The sequence below is a fragment of the Ambystoma mexicanum genome, chromosome 5q (assembly GCF_040938575.1).
Source record: "Ambystoma mexicanum isolate Mex_15411 chromosome 5q, UKY_AmexF1_1, whole genome shotgun sequence".
NCBI classification, from domain to species: domain Eukaryota; kingdom Metazoa; phylum Chordata; class Amphibia; order Caudata; family Ambystomatidae; genus Ambystoma; species Ambystoma mexicanum.
In genome coordinates, this window is record NC_090933.1 from 925,066,967 (window position 1) to 925,088,932 (window position 21,966).

General features: G+C 46.3%; 1 protein-coding gene across 3 annotated transcripts in view; it reads right to left on the reverse strand.

The window, feature by feature from the left end:
* The window catches only part of RNF19A (ring finger protein 19A, RBR E3 ubiquitin protein ligase), a 970,824-nt gene that overhangs the window by 282,536 nt on the left and 666,322 nt on the right, over nucleotides 1-21,966 (reverse strand). For all 3 annotated transcript variants that reach the window (XM_069621438.1, XM_069621436.1, XM_069621437.1), the window contains one exon: nucleotides 11,689-11,902. In XM_069621438.1, coding sequence (XP_069477539.1) covers nucleotides 11,689-11,902 — 214 coding nt within the window. The remainder of the gene's footprint in view (nucleotides 1-11,688; nucleotides 11,903-21,966) is intronic.

The window sequence follows — 21,966 nt, forward strand, 5'->3', positions numbered from 1 at the left end:
GCAGTAGACTCTTGTGTGCATGGTGAAAGGCATGATGGGTGCCGCTCTGGACGATTTTGGATGCTGAAATCGTGCATTTTTCCACACCTTTGTGCGGAAGGTGCTTTGGAAGCACACATAACATGTACTCTGAGTGTTGAATGCAGACTTCTTGGCTGCGATTGCTGCATGCATGAATATTTCAGTCCTCAATGAGGGAGTGCTGGAAGAAAAGTGGAGAGGGAAGAAGGTCTGTCCCTGCTTTACTGGGGTGTAGCCCTCGCTGTAGCTGGGAAAGCGCACATGCCACAACCTGCCATTCTCAGCATGGTGGGCATGCGTATGGAACTGTGGGCATTATGGAATCAAAGTGTCAAAGGTGTGGTTCACAGGAAGGGGCGGTACTACTTTCTCCCAATACTCTGTGTAATGAGGTTGGTGGACATGGAGAGATGCACAGTGCTGATCGTGGGTGATACATTTGTACAAGATTTGCACAGGCGTTGCTGCTAATTTCGGTTTGGAAGGAGTGGACGCTTTGTGGGCCAGCCTCGATGCGTGTAGTTTTGGTGGTATGGTTCACCTTTGCAGATATATGGCCTCTGTTACTGGTGAAGTTGTTGTGGTGCATTATGGAGGTCTACATTTGGGTTATATGTTGTGTGGACGTTTGCCCCGTTACCTGAAGTTGATGAACGCAGTGATGCAGATTTTTCCCACTGCCAAGGTTGTTTTCTCACCCATTTCCCCCAAGTAGGGTATGGGACCATGCCGGTGTAATTTGTCCCCAGCCACAGCTCGGAAGGTGTCTTAAAGGGAGGCATGCCTGCATTTATGTGCACTGATGGGATGCTCTCCACCCACTATGAGAGCATGAATTTCCAAAATATACACTGCTTCCATGCAAATGGCATTTCTTTGAACGCCATTGACAATACCATTTTTTTGTACAATGTGCACGAAGCGTTGCCCATAATTCGGTAAAAATTGGAGAAGCAAACAAAGTCATACAAAGAAAAAACAAAAAGGTGGTTTGCAAGCACGTAAAAATAAATAAAAAAACGTTAAAAAACCAAAGGAAAAAAAAACTTTTCAGAGGGACCACTAAAGACCCAATCGCCTACTCCATTCCCACCCTCCTCCTAGCATGAAAACTCAGTGGATTACGCTGTAGTTTCAGGATTACATGTGCCACATACAGCCATTTTCAGGATGGGAGCCATGGAAATGGAACTGTGGAGCGAAATCACTGCTCAATAAGGTTTGTGGTGTGTACGCAAAAACTATGGCAGAAGGTCTCTTTGTAGAAAGAAGTGCAGAAGGCTATGGTGGAAGTGTGCAAAGTAATGGACAGGCATCCTGGGTGTATGCATGGTACGTCCTTTCATCGTGGGATTTTTTTTCCCCCCGCAATTTTTTTTTTTTTTAAAACCCATGAAATAATTTTGAAAATGGGGGTGGGGGCCTGTGGTATTTGTAGCGGAAACCCCATCCCCCAAAAAAGAATTTCGTGTGTTTTTCCTAAACCACGCGAAAATACATCCCGCGATGAAATGACATGGAACCGTATGCATGAACTGTATGTACTTGTTTGAAGTTCGTAACATGCATGCAGTGCTGTTTTTGAGCGGTAATTTTTGAAAAGTGTGAAGTGGGGTACTGCAGAGAAAAAAAACCTGTGCAGTGTACAAGGTAAGTGACAGGCATCCTACTGTTATAAATGCATTGTGTGTATATCATCATATGATGTGCAATTGTATGCTATGCACCTATACACACGTTTAGCAAAGCACAATGAGGCAAGGGAGGGGGAATAGAGGGGAGACAGAAAACAAACCTACTAGGCCAGGTGAGACTTAGTTTGCCCAAGTGCATGAGTGGAGGGAGGATGAAGGTACAGTACACAGGAACCGATTGTGGCAAGTGCAAGGATAAGTGCACACATCAGGTGGTGGAGGAACTGTTGGGGATACAGAAAACAGACCCCTAGTGCAGGGTTTGCTAGAAAGACAGTGCAGGGGTTCGCCTGGCAGGGGGAGGTGGCAGGGCCCGGCATCACAGAGTCACCAAGTAACCAATGCAGAATCAGTTTACGTCAACCAGTCAGCCGGGGAGAGGAGGAGAAAAAGCAGCTGCAAAGAGAAAGGCTTTGAGGTACTTCCAGAACCGGCAATGCTTTGCCTCAAGTTTCAGGGAGGCTGTTGCAGAGGGAGGCTCCAGCCGGAAAAAACCTCTACGACCAACTGGTTGCTTGCAGAAGCGACTGACCCTGAGGGAGTTGGAGGCAGATGTGGGAAGAGCTCAAGCACAGATATATAGGAACTGACAGTTGAAGGTATTGAGGTCCTAGGGCCCAGAAGCCCTTGTGCATCATGCAGGGGGTTTTCACATCATTCCTTGCAGCCACTGGGAGCTATTGCAGACATTTCAGTGCAGGAGAGATACCATCCCAAGTTGCGCAGTCATCTTCTGGATGCGTTCCAGAGGGCGGAGAGTAGAAGCAGGCAGATTTAGAAAGAGCCTGTTGCAATAGTGCAGCCTAGACAGACGCACAGCTGTGCAGACAGTGACCTTGTGGAAACTTTCTTTCGGTTGATAAGATAAGATACACACAGTGATGCTTTTGGTGGCATATTTTTACAATTTATGTAGGAGATGGATTAGTGGGGAAAACATTTTGTAGCATTGACGGAAGCAAAGCAGAGAGTTCTCGTTTCGCTATTACAATAAATGAAACCGGTGCAAGCACATACCATTGAAGTGCCACTTGATGGTAGGGGATGGTGTGGGATGTTTTTACCCATGCATCCAAGCCCTACCTCAAAAACTGTGCAGTACTGGCATTGAAAACATCATGATGGCCAGAGCTTCCCAGAAAATGCCTAGGGAAGTGCATGAAGAATAGGCTGCCACCCATTTTGCCGATGTTATGGGCACAGAAGGGCACTGCCTAAAACCACCATTGGACTACCCACACAGTAGTCTGAAACCATTGGGAATGGCAATGCTGACTGCTAAAAGCAACCTAGAATTGTGGGGAATTCATTTTCTTAAATCCCAAAAAGGGGTGCAGTACCAGTACTCACCACTATCAGAAAGCCGGCGTTTTAAAACCACAAGATTTTGTTTAAAACTGAATAAATGAACCCAAGGCAAGCCAAAGAAAGACTTACTGAGAGGTGGATACAATCTAAAGTTATATTCTGAAGTGACTTGAAGGTTTATAACAAGACTGGCTGAGCTGTGGATTTCAGCAGTTTAAGTAAATTTGGACTGAAAGACACTAAAAACCTAAATGTTTAAAAGAAGTGAGTGACCTACTTTTGAGTGTCACATAGGTTGCAATTGTTTAAATGTCATAGTCTTAAACTTAGAATCAGCATCCTATCTGCATATGTAAAAAATTGTCTTGACTTAACTGGGGAACAAAAGTGACATTAGCTGGGGCCTTGCTTAAGGAACTGAATTCTGCCCACCAGCTACCCCCGACAGGAGTTGAGACTTGCACAACAGCTGTGTTCCCAGGCCTATCTGCCTTTTGCTGCTCCCACCAAAAGGGATATGACACTTCCCTGATTGAATTACCTGGGCTCTGCAGGAAATTGAACAAAGCCCTGTCCTGACTCAGGCAAATGTTTTATTATGGGGGCCGTAAAAAGTGGCTTCCTCCTGGAAGTAAAGGGGAGGAGCACTGCCTGTGAGAGCAAGCTGGCTTGGCAGAACTGGAAAAACCAGAAATTCAACCTTGTGCTGGGGGGAAACCACACCCCTGTAGCCAGAATATGGTTTTAGAAAAAGATGAATAACTCAGAGCGGACTTGTGAAAATTATTTAAATGATACCATAATTCTTGTGATTTTTCTGCCCACATTTTAAGAGGTTTATAGAACCGGTGGCATGATCTGGGGGCAAACTAGCAGTTAAGAGGGTATTACTTAAAATGTATGCATGTTAAAAATCTGACACTTCATCAATTAATGTCCATACTCCTTGCGCACATGTGTGTAAATTTGGGTTAATGTCCGATATTACGAAACCAGTTAAAAAGTGCAAATGTCGCCATTTCTGAATGCCAGCTCCCAGGAAGAGCAGATTTGGACAGGGGATACCTCCTGTGATATGTGAGGGGTGCATGTAATTTTAAACAAATGTGTACCTGTGCAAATATGTCTTTTGGATCAAAATATAGATTGTGTGTAATTTGACAGGGGTGGGTTCTCTGTACCATAAACAGACCTCATCATGATGACACTTCATTTCATTCCCCCAATCAAGTGGAAGAGGATGAAGTGGCCAATGACAAGTGGAGAGGGGTAGAGCCTAGTGATGCTGCACACACACCCATTTTCAAAACACATAAAAGCAGACAGTCAATTCCATTTGCTGCAACGCGCTCTGCCGGACCATACAACAACCAGAGATCCAGACTTCAAATCTATCAATCTCCAGAATCCAGAGAGGCTAGACCAGCAGAGCAGAGCTGACCCAGACCACTGTTAGCAGAACCAGAGAGCTGACCCAGATCACTGTGAAGTGCAGAGACCAGACCAGAGTCCAGTCTAAAACCCGATCAGATCCGTGGCGAGGCCCATTTAATTCAAGAATATAGTGTGAGTACCTAGCAGAACTGTGCAGAACCAATCTCTTAGATTAAAATAGCTTGGATTAGATTATTTTAACTAAGTAGAACTGCCTCCCAACTGTCACCTGTCATTTTTAAAACTGTCACCTGTCATTTTCTAGTTGCTAGCTGTCACTTGTCTTTTTGAACTTTAAAATTTCAAATCTGAAAAACGACCTTTACCATATCGCTCATTTCTCCATGACCGTTTGTCCTAGAGACTTGCAGTAACTTCCATCTGGAAGCTGAGATCCTAGGCTGTCCTAGGACCCCAAAACGATAGTGCTAGTCCTTGTAGTTCCTCTGTAATCGCGAAAAACGCACTCGCGAATTTGCTGCGATTTGCAAATTTCTCAACGTGTGAAAACAGCAGTTTTCTTGCTTTCAGTTGCCAAAAATTCGTTTAACCTGCTAGTTACTCCTACATCCTTGCTAAAGTGAGCCTGGACTAATATTAACTTGATCCCACTCACCCTGAACCTCTAGAGGGAATTAAAAGCATTTTAGCATATTTTTCACTTCATTGCCAGCACATATAAAAGCATTTTGGGCCTGTGTTTCCAACTTCTGTAGTCTAAGCTTGCTGGGGTGAACTGAATTACAGTTGATTGCATTTCTGAGAACTGTGTGCTTTCCTTCCATTTCCTTGCATTGCATAAAGGGGGGAGGGGATTGCCAGAGAAAAGTGATTACATTGTTTTGTTGAACGCATATTGAGTATTTTCTGTACTGCATTTTCATTCCACCTTGCATCCATTTGAAACCATAAAGTCTTGTTGCTATCTTATCCATCCTATAACCACTCATCATTGATTATAAAGAAGTGTGCTATGCCAGACTATCCATTATTGATTCCTGCTCAGATTCAGTGTGATATTCAATTATTAATTTATTATAAAGCGTGATATATATATATATTGTTTAATTTATCAAATCAACCTTTAAACGTGCAAAACAGAACTACTTCTTGGCTCAGTGGGGTCAGGGGGAGTCCAAGAGAGGGGTGTTATATAGGGGTAGTCATCCAGAACGCATGAACTGGACATAAAGATATATTAATAAGGGTTTCCATTCAGTATCCCAGACTAGGCATTGACTTGGCTGTAGTGTTGAATTGAATCCTCTTACAATGGGAGAAAAAACAGTATGCTTTTAAAGAACGTAATGGCCGCTCAGTGGCAGACACTGTGCGGAGAGGCAATTAGGACAGTTGTAAATACTGCAGAAAAAGGTTCCATACCTCCATTTTTGAGGTGATGGGTGCTCATGTGGATGAATGTGGATGCACAAATCTTGCAATCTTTTACTGAACTTTCTACTGGACGTGCTGTCCAGTGACAGGACGCTTGCAGGCTGAATTTGTAACGGTACCTATAAAGTGTTGGTCAGAACGGACAGTGGTAGATGCTGACGTCTTGGATGGCATTGGTGGAATCGTGTGTGCCTATTTAACCGTACCCAATGAGGTAGTGGTGGACAAAAGCTAGTGGAAAGGGAAGGAGGACTGCTCCTGCTTTACTGGGGTGCGGCCCTCGCAGTACTTTGGGAAGCGCACACGCCACAATCTGCGCTTCTCACCATGCTGGCCAATGGATATGGGACTGTGGGGATTATCCAATTAGGTACTGTGGGTGGGGTTCACAGGAAGGGGCGGTCATACTGTTGTACATTACTCTGCGTAGTGAGGCTGGCTGACATGGCGAAACGCATTGTGTTGACATTGGGTGATTCCTTTGTGATTGATCTGCACAAGTATGCCCTGGAAAGACACTTTGATGGCAATTTCGGTTTGGAAGGAGTGGACGCATTGTGGAACGCTGTCTATGAGCGCAGTGTCGCAGATATGCATGCACTTTGCAAAGACCTGGCTACTTTTGCTACCGTCTGTTATCGTCATCCACTACGGCTGCATGCATATGGGTTACGTGGCTTGTTTAGGCTTGTTCCGTCGACTGAAGAGGTTGCTAAATGCAGTGAAGAGGGCTTTTCCCACTGCCAAGGTGCTTTTCTCATCCATAACACCACAAAGAGTATGGGACAATGCTCCTGGATGTTGTTCTGAGCCAGAGGCAGGAAGGTGTCTCATCAACAGAAGCATGTATACTTTTTTTGTCCGCTGGTGGGATGTTCTTCTGCAACAATTACTTCATTTAGTTGTGGAAATGCAGAGTTTTTCCAAGCAAATGGCATTTTGTCGTCGCCCATTGATAATGCTGTTTTGTTTGCCCGTCTACAGGATGCGGTGAAGAGTTTACAGTAACAATGTGGGCACCAGAAAACAAAATAAAAAAAAAAAAACCCTGAAAAAAAAAGTGTTTCTCTAGAAGCATCTACAAAAAAAAAGCTCTTTTCAGTGCCGCCCTTACAACGAACTCCCCCTACCCTGGGTGCAATTTATTCACCCACGCCCGCATGCAGCACAAACCCACATTCGGGCATTCTCAGGATGGCGGTCATGGAAATGGGACTGTGGAGGCAGAGGGATTGCGCAATAACGTTTCTGGGCATGGTGTGTACGCAGAGGACTGTTGTACAGAAGTGATACTGATACAATGGCATTGGTGGATGCATGTGGAACTTTTTAACAGTACGCAATGACGATGTGCTGGAAAGGAGAAAGTGGAAATTATTATTATTTTTTTTACAGATCCTGCTTAAGTGATACCTTTTGTGGAGTCTCTGCCTAAAGGTGGAGGGGGTGGTGGCTATGGGTGTGTGTTGCATTTTGGCATTGGAATGCCTTTATGCTCTGTGCCTTGATATATTTTTTGGACAGTGCACCTATTTGCTGGGACCAAGGGGGTGTGGGGTCTTGATCTGGTGATGCCTATTAAGTACCCCCTTTTAATTTCTGGGTTATGTAATGAGGCGGGTAAGTTACCAAGTATCCTGATGTAAGATGGGCAGGCTGCTTGCAAGTTGTCTGGCCCATAGAGTCGCTGAGTCCGGTGTTACCGGCTAGCCACCCAGCTGGGAGGTGTTGGTGTGGAATGGGGGTGTTACTGCTGGTCGGGCTGGGCAGACGGGTTGAGGGGGTATGGTTGCAGGGGATTGGTCATGTGTGGGGTGGGGAGGGCCGTTTTCAAAATGGTTCACATCGTTCTGCAACTTGCCGGGCGAGCTAGTTGTAGTTCGCAGGCCACGATCTAAGAATAATGCTTCACTGGGCGAGGCTGATAGTGTCCAGGGGAGTGGGGCGTGAGCAGTGCACCCTCCTCAGTTGGAATGTGCGGGGTGCTTAACACTCATGCTATGTGCGGGGTGGTTAACACTCATGCTAAAATGTGCAAGGTACAGGCGTATGGGAGCATCATGGGGCCAAAATCCTTATGCTTCACGAGACCCACATGGATGGGGGGAGGGGTGAATGAGGTGTTTGCTAAAACATGGAGGAATGCTTGTACCTATGTTTCGTACTCCTCATATTCCTGTGGGGTCCTTACAGTTATCCATAAATAATTGGGGTTTCAGATCGTGAGTTTGGAGAGTGATCTGGAGATGTAGTGGGTGGTTGTCTCTGGGTTCCTAGTGTGACAGAGTCACTTTGGTCAATATTTACGGTTCAAACAACGATGATCACGGTTTTTACAAATCTCTCTGGTTAAGGTCTATGATTATATTCTGGTGGGACAGGACAGGGTCCATAGTACTGGCGGCTGCCGGATGCTCCCGAGAACACTTTCTGATCACTGCCTGACTCAATGGCAGTTCTGGTGGTCGGACGTACTGATCATTAGACCACATTGGAGGTTCAAGGGATAGACGCAGTCTGATGTGGTGTACTGGAGTGAGGTGACTGAGATCATTTCCTCTTTTTTTGAGACAAACAAGGGGTTGGTGTCCTCAGTAGGGATTCTGTGGGAAGCCTTTAAGGTATTCTTTCTGGGGCGCTGTATTTCGCCAGAGAACAGGGTCCTCAAAGGAATAAGGAAGAGATTGACGAATCTAGAAGCTGAATTGAAAGCCCTACAGAGTGGCGGCGTGGAAGGTGGGGGGGGGGGGGTAAGGAGGCTTTGCCGTGGTACAGGAGAAGATGGACTTATTTCGGGCTGAAGTGGAGAGGGAGGTGAGATTCTTGGCAGCCATACAGCTTGCTCGTCGTTATGGGGAGGAGGGCAGGCCTGGGAAGTACTTAGCTAGGTTGGTGTGAGAGGGGGAAAAGGGGCCAAACGGATATACCTGTGCTGAGTCAAAGGGATGGTGTGTTGGTTACAGAGCCTGGGGAAATCAAGGGGTTTAATAAGAATTTGTATGCAGCTAGGGGACGTGTGGATCCAGAACTTATGCAAGCTTTTGTAGTAGACGCAGGAGTGGCTTGCTTGGATGAGGGTGCTAAAGGTATATTGGGGGCACCCATTAGGGCTGAGGAGATTCTGAAGGCAATTTGGGCTTTGCCAACTTCTAAGGCTCTGGGTTCCAATGGGATCATGTCAGAGTTCTATAAAGAATTTGGGCAGACGGTGGCAGGTGTCTACTTCATGTGTGGTAGGAGGTGCTTCAGATTGGGATGCTGCCCCAGACGATGCTGGAAGGTGTTATCACATTGTTCCTGAAGCTGGGCAAGGATCCATTGGAGTCTGCCTCGTATAGGCCGATATCTCCAATTAATCTGGATACAAGAATTTTTGCTAACAGCCTTGCTGACCAGCTGCTTCCGTTACTTTCTTGGATAGTACATCTTGACCAGTCTGGGTTTATCATTGGGCGTTGTAGTACCACACTGAATTTGAGGAGGTTATTCGCTGTTCTAGCGCAGATAGACCCAGAGGTGCAGGCTGTGGGGGAGTTATTCTACATGGAAAAGGCCTTCGATTTGGTGGCGTCTGAGTATGCGTTTGTGGTACTGCAGAGGATAGTGCTCCCACCTCACTATATTGAAAGTGTTCAGGTTTTATATTCAGGAGTGACAGCGCGGATTGGTCTTGCCGCTAGACATTCAGAATCTTTTCCATTGGGGCGTGGGACACGGCAGAGATGTCCGTTGTCACTGCTGCTGTTTGCAGTTGCTATGGGGCCACTGGCAGTTTCGATTGCAGTCGTTGCATAGGCATAGAGGGCTGGCAATGGGAGGGGTCAGAGAGTTGATTTCCTTGTATGCCAATGTGATCCTTTATATGAAGGTTCCAGAGAAGAATATGAATACTTTGGTAACATATCTGGTTTGCGGGTTAATTGGTCCAAGTCTATATTGTTTCCTTTCAACATGGAGACTAGGCCCCGAATGGGTTAGGGGGATTTCGATGAGAACAGCTGCGTGTCAAAAATCTAGGGGTCGGGATTAGCAGGGTACAGTCCAAACTTTTGAGTTATCACCACGGGACCTATCTGGAGCTGTTGCGGAAGTAGATTGAGAGGTGGGCTATGCGGTCTTATCACCCTTATGGGAGAAGGTGGCTATTCTAAACATCCCAGTCTGGCCTGGGTCCCAATTTTTTTTTATGGACCTTAGGACGCTACTTCCGAGGTTGGTGTGGGGCTCGCACTCCCCTAGCATTCGATGGGAAGTATTGACTGGCTCTTGGGGACAGGGGGGGTCTGAACATGCCTGATAAGGAGCTCTGTTATCTGGCAGCTCTGGTCTCGTTTGTGTCATACTGGATGCCGGGTTTGCCACCATATACTCACATGAGGACAGAAAGGCAATTAGGGCACTCTGGTACCGAAGGTCTTGGACAGGTGTTTGTTTGATCCAGTTTCATGCAGTATTCACGCATGGCGACGTCTGTGTTCAAAACTGCGGGTGAAGTGCCCATATACCCCGGAGTTAGCGTTGTGGGATATTCAATGCATTGAGTGTCCATATACCCAGGAGTTAGTTTTGTGGGATATTCAATGTACTGCTCGAACGTGCGATGGGGTCATTAGGGGCGACTGGTCTGCCCTAGGTATCATGTTCGACTTTTATGTGGATGGGACTCGGCGTCATGGTATCTAGTAAAAGCTAAGGTGGGGGGGGGGCGGTTTGGGCTTGCATTTCAATATTTTAGGCTGCTGGAAGCTTTTAAGGGCATGGTCAGTGGGGTTCCTGGCGGAGCCACAGGCATGTGCACTTTTGAAATACCTGGTCCACTCCGCAAAAGCGGACAACATGGTTACAACTATTTATCGCATGGCGCCGAGTCTGGCCCCTAGGGGGGAGCTCACATATAGATTAAAGTGGGCAGGCAATACTGGGTCAGACCCCAAGGATACTAAATGGCGTTTTATGTGTATGAAGGTGGCGATTAGCGCACGATTTAAGCTGATCCAGTTTAATATTCTTCATCAAGCTTATTTGGTGCCACTGGTACAGATGAAATTTGATAGTACTGCGGACGGTAAGTGATGCCGCTGTAAGAGGGACAATGCAGGATTCATCCACATACTATGGGATTTACCAGCTCTGGCATCTTTTTGCGAGCAGGTACCAACATTAACGGGGAGAATGGTGTACCATGTTTTACCTCTCCAAATCGCTGTATGTTTGGATGGCTCCCTGGGCTGGCCAAGGGGGTGGGGGAGGGGGCTATTATCGATTTTCATGATTCTGGCTGCCAGATATATTCTGAAGCTATGGTGTAGCCCTGTGGCAACAAAGGTGGACACCTGGCTGCAGACATGGCATGGTGTTTTGATGTGGAGCATGATTATTGGTGCCGGGAACCTCTCGGCCATTGGATATATGGGGCACTGTCCGCCCAAACCTTGCTGTTAACACTGTAGTGGAGGGGTAGGGCAGAATACACCCGGGGTTCCTTTGACAGAGTGATTACTGTAAACTGAAGAATTCAAGCTGAAAAAAGGTGGGGCTACAAAATAGGCGATATCTAGATGCAGTGGCGAAGCAGTTCTCTGAACTATAGTAAGGCTATAGTAAGGTCTGTAAAATGTAGTGTAATTTGAAATATCTTGTTTACCAGAGTCCCTCATGTAGTGAAGAGGTTGGAAAGGGAATTCCACCCATCAATAGAGAAGGCAAGGTTCATCACTGGCAATACATTAACCTTTTATCGAAAAAATGAATAGCTCCAGCTAAATTTCATTATTTTCATAATTACATGTTAGCAAGTTATTTTGAAAAAAGGATTGGTTATTCTTTCAAAGATTACCTGTTAAAACAGTTCACCATGGCACTTCCTGATAGACTCCCTGTGATACTAGCTCCAGCTAGAGCAGTTGTGCTAGCAGTTTCACTTAGATTGTCACGAATTGCTCCGATTCGATCCATGTGACTTCCACTAGCACTCAGACTGCCAGTCAATCCACCAACGCTTCCTTCCCCTATACTAGGATTGTTACGGGCTTCAGCTACTGATGTGGTGTCTACAATGAAAGAAAAATAAAACATTGTATTATCACCATAACACATTTTATTTACCTACTAATGTATGGATTTTAGAAATCCCTAAACTGATGCATAAACTATTAGAAATTGTACCATTTCATTGACATCCCTTCAGTGCATAAATATGACAGGAAAGCATCTGACATACTTCTAACAAAAACAAGTCAGTCCCCGTAGGGACTATTGTACACCTACTCCATAGTACCCTTTCCTCAATACTTGTGAGTTAGTGTCCTCTCTGGGAAAGGGTCCTACTGCTAAAAAGTGCTCTTATGTGTTATAATAAATGGACCTGCAGGCAGGATATGATGCATGTATTAATGTGGCCACGGCCTGCCCAACCCACCAGTCCTTTTGTAATGCACATAAGGCAACTTATTAGCAGGGGACAAAGAAAAAGCTGTATATAGGAAAGGAGGCTTTATTTTTTTACTAAGAGTACTGTAGTTGCAACAGTTAATAAATCAAAGTTTAATTTATCTGTAGGTGTAGTTCTCCAGGATTGGTATGTTTTATTGATTCATATGCTTACTGAATCGTTCCCTGACATGGATTTGGGAATCTCCGGTTAGAAAATATAATTTACAGAACAAAACAAAAATTACTTAATTGTATTTGAAAACATACATTATTACAATTTGGGTTTGTTTTGCCCCATTAGCCACCAGCCCTGCCCACCTCTCTCACCTCAGATTCTTGGCAAACGGTAGCTACCACCAGAATCTGCGTGGAGAGAGGCCGACTCGCATGACTCTAAAAAAGAAACTAATGCTGGAGAATTATACCTAAAGGTAAATAACGGATTTCTCCAGCTTTGGATATTTGATAATTTGACACGTATGGGATACACATACAGAATAGCAAGGAGTGAAAAATACCTAGGATTGTGGGTCCAAGATAATCATCACCCGAACAGTTTCAGCAAAGCCTCGCCCACTGCACTTGCTCTTATGTCGTCCAACCAACAATGTTTGCAAAACACCTCAGGGACTTCAGTGAAATCATCCTGCATTCATGAGTTTTTTTTTTTATAACACCGCGTAATACCAGAGACCAGTTTCTAAGCGCAGGACCAGGCTTCGAACCTGTGCTGCGCTGTCTTGCTTCCAAGACAAACACGTTGCCCCTGAGCTATCCTCCCGGCCCTTTCATCTGGGTATTGGCCAGAAATGCCACAGAAGTCCTTTCAATCCCAGTCTGTAACTGTGCCTGGCAATTGCGTCAACAATTTCAAAGAATGCTTATTGCAGTCTTCCACCCACCTTGTAATTGTGGTCTTATTTATAGCCTGACCTATAGTAGTAATAAATAATGATAATGAGGCGCTCTTAGTTCTGTCAATATAACTTTGAGAGCGCTCAACGTCCATGGAATAAGGAAACTTCTCTGCTTTAGATTCAGCTTCCTTATATAATATGGGAAGAAAAACCTCTGGATTCAAATTAAACGTTACAACTATTTTAGGAAGGAATCTCGGGTGAGTTCGTAAAAAACTGCCAGGAAATAATTTGTGGTAAGGCTCGACTAATGAGAATGCTTGTATTTCACTAAAACCTCATTTTGGCAGTCATTGCTACCAAGAATGTGTTATATATTTTAAATCACTGATTGTCTATGATCAAAGGTAAGGTACATGAGCCTGGAAAGGACTATGGTTCAATCCCATGCTGGTACCATTGCCATACACTGGAGACAAATCCCGTAACAAAACCTCTCAAAGTCCTTAACAATAGGATTAGAGGAAGGAGTGGCTAATTTCTTTGTGTATGGCAAAATTACTGGCAAATGTAAGTTTACATGTGTGTTGTAACACTGACTCCGCCAAGTGGCAGATATGACAAAACTTTACACGCTGCAGTGTTTAAAGTTAAGTTCTGTCTTAACACCATTTGCAGAATCTTCTCCACTTTCTAAAGTTGGTTCTTGGTCTCCTGGAATGGCCCAATAACCTCATAACATACTTGAAACAGCTTCAAATATCCATACTCTAGGATCTCAGGCACCATGCTTGAAGGTTAAGGGTAGCCGGATTGTGACTGAATATATTACTCTGCTACCTGGATAATCGCTGCGGGAAAGCTTTGAGAGGTATGTGCTTCGGCACTGACAAGTCTCAGAACCACAACTGACAAGCCCACCTTCAGCGATCAGTATCACGTTGGAGGGCTCCTTCTGTTTGTGAACTCCTTTAGTTACAATTGGCAGTGAGAAAAAAGCTCAACGCAATTTGCAAGCCCAGTCTACCACAAACGCGTTCTCTACTGAGCCTCCCACAGAGAGCCAGGATGCAAACTTTGCATACTCCTTGCATCTTGTTGCAAAAATATCAATTTCTGGTTTCACCTAACGTTGAAAGAACATCTCCCGTCACCAGATCCACTTTCCATTTGCAAGTGCAACTTGGTAAGGTGACCCTCAAGTGGGTTACTCTGGGAAGATGTTTTACTAGTAAAGAAACTGGCAGCCCACGCCATCAGTATTTGAGCTTCTCTGGACAGACAGACTGTACTGCCTTGCTTGTATATAAAATGCATGCTTGTGCTGTCTTTATCAGCATGTACCTGCACGACAACTGCCTTTGTAAGACTGCTAATACCAATCTTGCAGCACTCCGCTCTAGGACATTTATCTACAGCAATTGTTTGTTTCACACCAGACCCCCTGGTTTGCACATTTTGCATATGTGCTCCCCATCCATCCAGAGAGTGATCTGTCACCAAGGAAGACCATGCATTACTTACCGTAAAAGCATTTCTGATGGTTGTATCTGCTTAGATTCACATGCTGTGCATAGTCCGACATCGAGTGGTCACTGCGGAGTATTGCATTTTGTTTTTCGTAGTCGAAAAGGGGACGTCGACAAGGCGTGTCTGTAACACTATCCCTATAGTGACGTGCAGTGTACCCAAAACCCCTCACGCGTCGAGGTCCCTCTGTTTGTATTTTTTCTGCCCTGAGAGAGCCTTCTATACGCGAGTGAGTACAGAAAAGAGAGAGAGATGTAGAAAGATGTCTATGTTCCTTCCATCCGAGCGGGGAGGAAGGGTGGGCGCCTGTGAATCTAAGCAGATACAACCATCAAATGCTTTTACGGTAAGTAATGCATTGTCTTCTGATGTTTGTTAGTCTGCTTAGAATCACATGCCGTGCATAGACTAGCGAGCAGTACACGGAGTTGGAGGTGGGTTGTGAGAAGGAACAGTAGAGAAAAGATGTCTTAATACTGCTTGTCCCACCTGGGAATCAGATCTAGAGTGAGTATCTAGACAGTAGTGTTTTGTAAAGGTGTGTACAGAACTCCAGGTTGCCGCTTTGCAAATGGACTCAAGGGGAACGTTTGCAATGAATGCTATGGATGCCCCAGTGCCTCGAGTAGAGTGTGCTCTTGGCTTGAAGGGTAGTTCTCTCTTAGAAAGAGTGTAACAGAGTGATGCATTGAACAATCCATCTAGATATAGTGGACTTTGAGACTGCATCTCCTTCTCTTCCTGCTGCCACCGAGACAAAGAACTGATTAGTCTTTCTGGCCTAGTTCTTTCCATATAAAACATGACAGCTCTGCGCATATCGAGTGTATGCAGGCTCTTTTCTCCCAAATTGGAAGGGTTATAAAGAACGTTGGTAGTTCTATTGACTGGTTGACATGGAATTTCGATATGAATTTCGGTGCAAACCTTGGGTGGGTGTGTAGAACCACCTTATCTTTGTGAACTGTTACAAAGGGGTCTAGAATAGAAAGAGCCTGTAGTTCACTTACTCTCCTAATGGAGATGATGGCTATTAGGAAAGCAGTCTTAAGAGTGAGGTCCTTAAGAGTTGCCTTCTGCATGGGTTCAAAGGGTGAGCCCATGAGCCTGGTAAGTACCACATTAAGGTCCCAGCCGGGAGCTGGGTTTGCTATCGGACGGTGTATTCTCTTTACCCCCGCCATGAAGGCTTTGATAAATGGGACTTTCCACCATGACACCTTAAGTTGAGAGGTGGTGTATGCAGAAAGTGACGCTAGATGGACTTTAATAGAATTGAACACTAGACCAGAGTCCAGTAAATGGGTCAGGTAAAGGACAATGTGTGTGGGAGAGCAGTGTACTGGGTTGATGCTCTTACCTCTACACCAGATGACAAATCTCTTCCACTTGCTAGAATCGCAGTGGCGAGTGTTGGGTTTTCTAGCTTCTCTGAGAATGTCCATGCATCTCTGAGGGAGTTGTAAATGGCCAAATTCTATGACCTCAGGAGCCAGACTGCTAACTTCGTGTTCTGTGGGCACTGGTGGGGACAGGGACATCTCCATCAGTTGCGCAAACTATGGTTGGCGGGCCCAAATCGGGGCTATCAGTATCATGGTGACTGGTTCCTGGTGCATCTTGTGCACTATCTTGTTCAGCAGAGGAGTCGGGGGGGAAAAGCGTAAACAAATTTCCCTGACCATGGTATCCAGAGACTGTTCCCCTTGGAGCGGTTCTGTGGGTATCTGGAGGCATAATCTAGGCATTTTGAGTTCTCCAGAGTTGCGAACAGGTCTATTTCTGGGAAGCCCCATTGTGTGAAGACGATGTCTTTGTGTAACCGCCATTCGTACTCTGAGGGCAGAGGGAAGTCTCTGCTGAGTTTGTCTGCTAGCAGATTGAGTTCCCCTGGTACATGTTGTGACAATAGGAACATGTTGTGTCTGAGAGCCCACTTCCAGATGTTCTGGGACAGCTTGGACAGTCCTGGAGAGTGAGTGCCCCCTTGCTTGTTGAGGCAGTACATGGCTGTGGTGCTGTCCGTGAGGACCATCACTGTCTTCCCTTGTAGGTGTGTCTGGAAGGCTTTTAGTACCTTGAACACCGCAAGTAGCTCTAATAAGTTTATGTGCTTGGAAGCTACGCTCGGAGTCCAAACTCTGTGAGCAGTCTGATGGGATAGGTGAGCCCCCCATCCTGTGAGGGATGCGTCTGTGGTTAGAATGGCTTCCATTGCGGGGGTGGCGAATGGTTTCCCCATTACCAGGTTTTCCTTCGACCACCACCGTAGCGAGAGAACCAAGACCTGCGAGACCACCACTAGATCGTCCCATTGCCCGCTGGCCTGACACCACTGGCTGTTGATCCACTCTTGCATTGGGCGCAGGCGCGCGTGAGGTACCAAATAAATACATGACGCCATCATTCCTAGCAAGCGCATTGCTTTGCGTACCGTCACCTCTCGACCGGCCACATATTGAGGGATCTGAAACAGCATATTTTGCACCCTCTCGTTGGAGGGGAAGACGACGCTGTCCTTTGTTCGAATTAGAGCCCCTAGGAATTGTTTGATTTGGCTGGGGTCTAAGCTGGACTTCTTCTCGTTGATGGAGAAGCCCAGTTGGAACAAAAGGTCTACTGTCTTCTGGGTGTTTGAGAAGCATGTCTCGTAGGACTCCCCTGTTATGAGCCAATCGTCGAGGTAAGGGTATACCGGTATGGACAACCTGCGCAGGTGAGCCGCTGCCACTGCCAGTACCTTCGTGAATACCCTCGGTGCGGACGCTATGTCGAAGGGTAGCACTCTGAACTGGTAGTGTTTGCCCTCTATCATGAACCTGAGGTATTTTCTGTGCGCTGGCAACATCAAAATATGAAAGTATGCATCTTTCATGTCTAGTGTTGTCATGTAGTCCCCCTGAGATAGCAGGGGAATTGCCTCCTGTAAAAGTTACCATACAAAATTTTTGTGGTTTTACAAATTTGTTCGCTGGGCGCAGATCTAGTACAGGGCGCATGGTTAGGTCCTTTTTGGGTACAAGGAAGTACACTGAATAAATACCTTCCATTACCTGAGATAGGGGCACGACCTCTATTGCTCCTTTCTGTAGCAGCTGTTCTACTTCTTGCAGGAGGATGACTAGGTGTTCTGGTGACAGGCGTCGTCCCCTTGGAGGTCTGTAGGTGGGGGACCGATTGAACTCTATACAGTACCCGTGGGCTACGGTTGACAATACCCACCGGTCTGATGTTATTCCCTCCAATGCTGATAGGAACGATGTTATCCGGCCCCCAACCGGAGACGCATGGGAGGGGACCCAAACCTTCCGGTCATTTGGTGTTACTTGCCGGGATGCCTCTGGGGCTGGAGCCCCGGCCTCTGCCTTGCCACGGCGTTGTCCTCTTTGGTTATACTGGTTACCGGTACCCTGATTAGAGGCCAGTTGCCCGCAGTGTAATGCTGCTGCTGCTGTTGGCCACGAAAAAAGAGCTTGTTCCCAAATCCCCACCTGTTTGGAGGCTTTGAGATTTGGTCTAAGGTCTTTATGGTGTCTAATTCTTTCTTTGCATTTTCCAGTGCGTCGTCCACTGCCCTTCCAAAGAGATTTGACTCTTCTATTGGCTTATTAATGAGCGACACCTGCATTTCTGCCTTGAAACCGGAATTGCGAAGCCAGACATGACGCTTCAGCAGAATTCCCTGCACCAAAAAAGGGCCAGCAGTTTCTGCCGCATCAAGAGTGTTCTTAATGATGCTCTGGTTGACCAGAGCTCCTTCTGTAACTGTAGCCAATAAGCGAGTTCTTAGAGGTTCAGGGGCTTCTTCAATGTCCTGCTTAAGCTTTCCCCATTGAGCATCAGCATAGCTTGCCAACAATGTATTATTATTGGCAATCCTAATTGAAAACGCTGCCGAGGCGGAAATTCTTTTGCCCAAGGCATAAAGCCTTTTCCCTTCTTTATCTGGGGGTGCCTCGCTGGTTGACAGTGGAACCCCAGCCCTCTTCCTTGTGTTAGTCACCACTAAGGAGTCCGGGACTGAGTGACCCCTGATATATAATGGGTCTGACTGAGAGGGTGAGAACAATTTCTCGATTCTTGGATTGACCCCTCTTACCAGCGCGGGGGTGGACAGCGATGGGGTGAGTCGTCTCTAAACCGAGGCGAGGATAGGAATAGTTTGACTAGTGGGAGGTTTTTCTTTAATAATCCTTTCTACGAAATCAGTATCTGGGGTGACCTCCCCAGTTTCAACTTCAAAATGCGCTGCTGCCTTCCTCAGAAGGTGGGCAGATCGTCTACTGGAGATGGGTTCCTGACCGGTGTGGTCGGAGGAGTAGAAATATCTATAATGTCGGGGTCTGTAGACCCTGATGGCGACTGCCAGGGCTGTGAGCCACTTTCACCTGGGTCCTCCTCATAGCCCTCCTCACCTATGTTAGTGTCATCATGAAAACCACCTCCTTGTTGGTCTTCATTATTCACAAACTCATCCTCTACCTGGAAGTGAGAGTCCTCTTCAGTGAGGTCGTAAGAGTTCATGTCCTCCTGTAGGGGGTTAAAGAGCTTCGGGTATTTAGCCCATGGCCCCTCCTGGAGTACCTCCCTTGGCCTCTTGGGTGTCCTATTTTCTGGGATGGCCATGAACCTGTCTAGCTTGTCCATACATGACTGGAACCTCTCTACAGTCCAGTAAGGTAGGCCAGCACAGTGTGGGAGTGAAAAGGGAGTTTCTTCTCCCTGTTGTTGCTTATTTCCGTCCCTTAGCGTCGAAGATAGAGTCCCTTCGCCTTCTGAGAAAGCTCTTCGCTGGCTAGGGTCTCCTGTCAATGGTGGGAGCTGTCCCAGCCTACCCTCCGGCGTCCTCAGCATTTCTTTGGCCTTGTGAGCGATTTTTGACGCGTCACCCGCCGTCCGTCTCTGGCCGTCTTTAGAAGCTATACGCGCGAGGCTTTCGGCAATCAGCTTCTCCGTCGAGGGATCGCTCGCCGTCGCGCTAGGCAGTGCCGAGTCTTTACTGGCAACGTACGCACTCTTGCGATGCGCGTCACCTGAGGATTTGGGGTTAGCGCCCTTATCTACAGAAAGCCCAGTCGCAGAAGCGGTGGCGGGGAGGGCTTGCGACCCTTACGGTCGGCAGAAGACGCCGGTGGACCCGACGCCTCCGTTGACGCTATGGCTGCCTTCGTCTTCGACGAATGTGTGCCGTGGGGTATGTGTTTGTGTGTTTTTCTGTGTGCGTCCTTGTCGCCGGGGTGTTCATTCCCATAAGCGGGGCGTGAGCCGGGCTTGTAGGGGCCGGGGACGGACGACGACGAGGAGCTGGAACGCTCCTTCGAGAGGTCTACAACCTCTGTTGCGGAAGCCGTGTAATCAATGTCCTCATCACATTCGGCGGCGGTGGCAGCTGGCGAGGAGTGAGACCTAGACATCGCATAGACTGCCCACCTTTGACCCTGCGGTCCTTTAAAGTTTTGGGTTTAAGTAACTTAAAGGCCGCACAGCCGTCCCCTTTGTGATCGAGGGGCAAGCAATGGTTACACCGTTTGCGCTTGTCCTTCCAGGTAAACTTGCCCTTGCAACGCGGGCAAAACCTAAAGGGCATCCTCTCCATAGCTGAGGGCATGAAATGTGATTACAACCTCGAAAGAGAGGGAGGGGAAAGAGAAAGACATTCTCAGAGTGAAACAAAGAAATGACCAACAACCCCACTCTCCCTACTGTGTTAGGCCGGCGAGGCCATGCCACGTGTTCGGCAGCGCCGAAGGATCTCCTCCGCTCGTCCCTCCGTCAAAGATCTTGCTCGGCGGAGAACAGCTAGGCAGCTACGTTGAGGGAGGCATCTATTTGTTAGTTAATAATAATAAACGACCAAGGGTCGAGGAAATGATTTCGCAATGTCTCTCGAGGAGCTCCGCATAAATGCGATCAGTAACTGGGCGGACAAAAACAATCTGAGGGACCTTGACGCGTGAGGGGTTGTGGGTACACTGCACGTCACTATAGGGATAGTGTTACAGACACGCCTTGTCGACGTCCCCTTTTCGACTACAAAAAACAAAATGCAATACTCTGCAGTGACCACTGGATGTCGGACTATGCACAGCATGTGATTCTAAGCAGATTAAAAAACATCAGAAATGTATTTATTGGTTTTTTACAGGGCATACTTTTTGTCAAGCTGCATTTTTTGATACACCATCTCTGAGTGTTTTTATTTCTTTTTTCGGTCACTTGGAGGAAGTGGTCCTATTCTTTCAATGCTTGTTGCTACTTCAGGCTGAGATTTTCTTAAGTGTTCAGCTTTAATGTTTAACCTGCAAAACAGAATTGTTAAAAAACAGGGAGGCCCACCAACACCCTGCACTTTAACAGCTTTTTGTTTTCTAAATATCCAAGCAGACATGTCTCAATGACACCACGCTATGCTCTACTGATCTTAACTGGTTCTACTTTTATCATTTGGTTTCTTGGCAGAAAATTTGATTTTGTTAACCATCAATCCCAGATCTACAAAGAAATGAAGCATTTGCTTTACAGCTTCCCTGAGATGACCTTGTGCAAACTGCAAGAGTCAAACCTCGAGGAAGGGGCTTACATGAATTCCTCTCTCCGTAATTGAGCTAATAGAGGAGCCAATATTTTTGTAAATAGTCTGGAAGCCGATCTCAAGCTGTTCGGTAGCACCGTGAATTGCCAATGCTCCATCCCAATGTGAAATCTGGAGACAATTGTGATGGCTTTCCTGAATTGGCACATGAAAATGCATGCCTTGAAAATATAGCAAAAACAAGAAATATGCGGCTGAGGCATTATGCCTTCTAAAGATTCTGAAGGTTATGGGCTTTATATTTTTTTTAGATCGCTTAGGCCTCCTTTTGGCCCCATGACCTTGGTTGGTTTCTTTACTAGGAAGGACAGAATATTCCCTTTCTTCTTTCTGTCAATGGCACTCTCTCTATAGCTTGCATCATTCCCATGTGCATACATATTTCTGGAGCATAGTTCGATGCACTAGCTTTAACAACTCTTTGAGAGATGCTGGAGGGATGGGTTGTTCAAAAAATTACCTTGATGTACAATATTGAGAAACCATTTGCTCCCATTCTGAGGGAAAATGTGGTATTTTCCACCCACCGATATAATTGTGAGAGGTCTGCTGGTAAGTGATGTTCTTTTACTCAGAGACTGCCATTGCTGCGTTCGTGCTTATTGTAATCGTTTAATGGCTCTGTACAATCGCGGTTTTCACTACAATTTAAGTTGCTGTGAATATCGGCTTTGCAAATACTGGTGAAACGATCTATACTAAG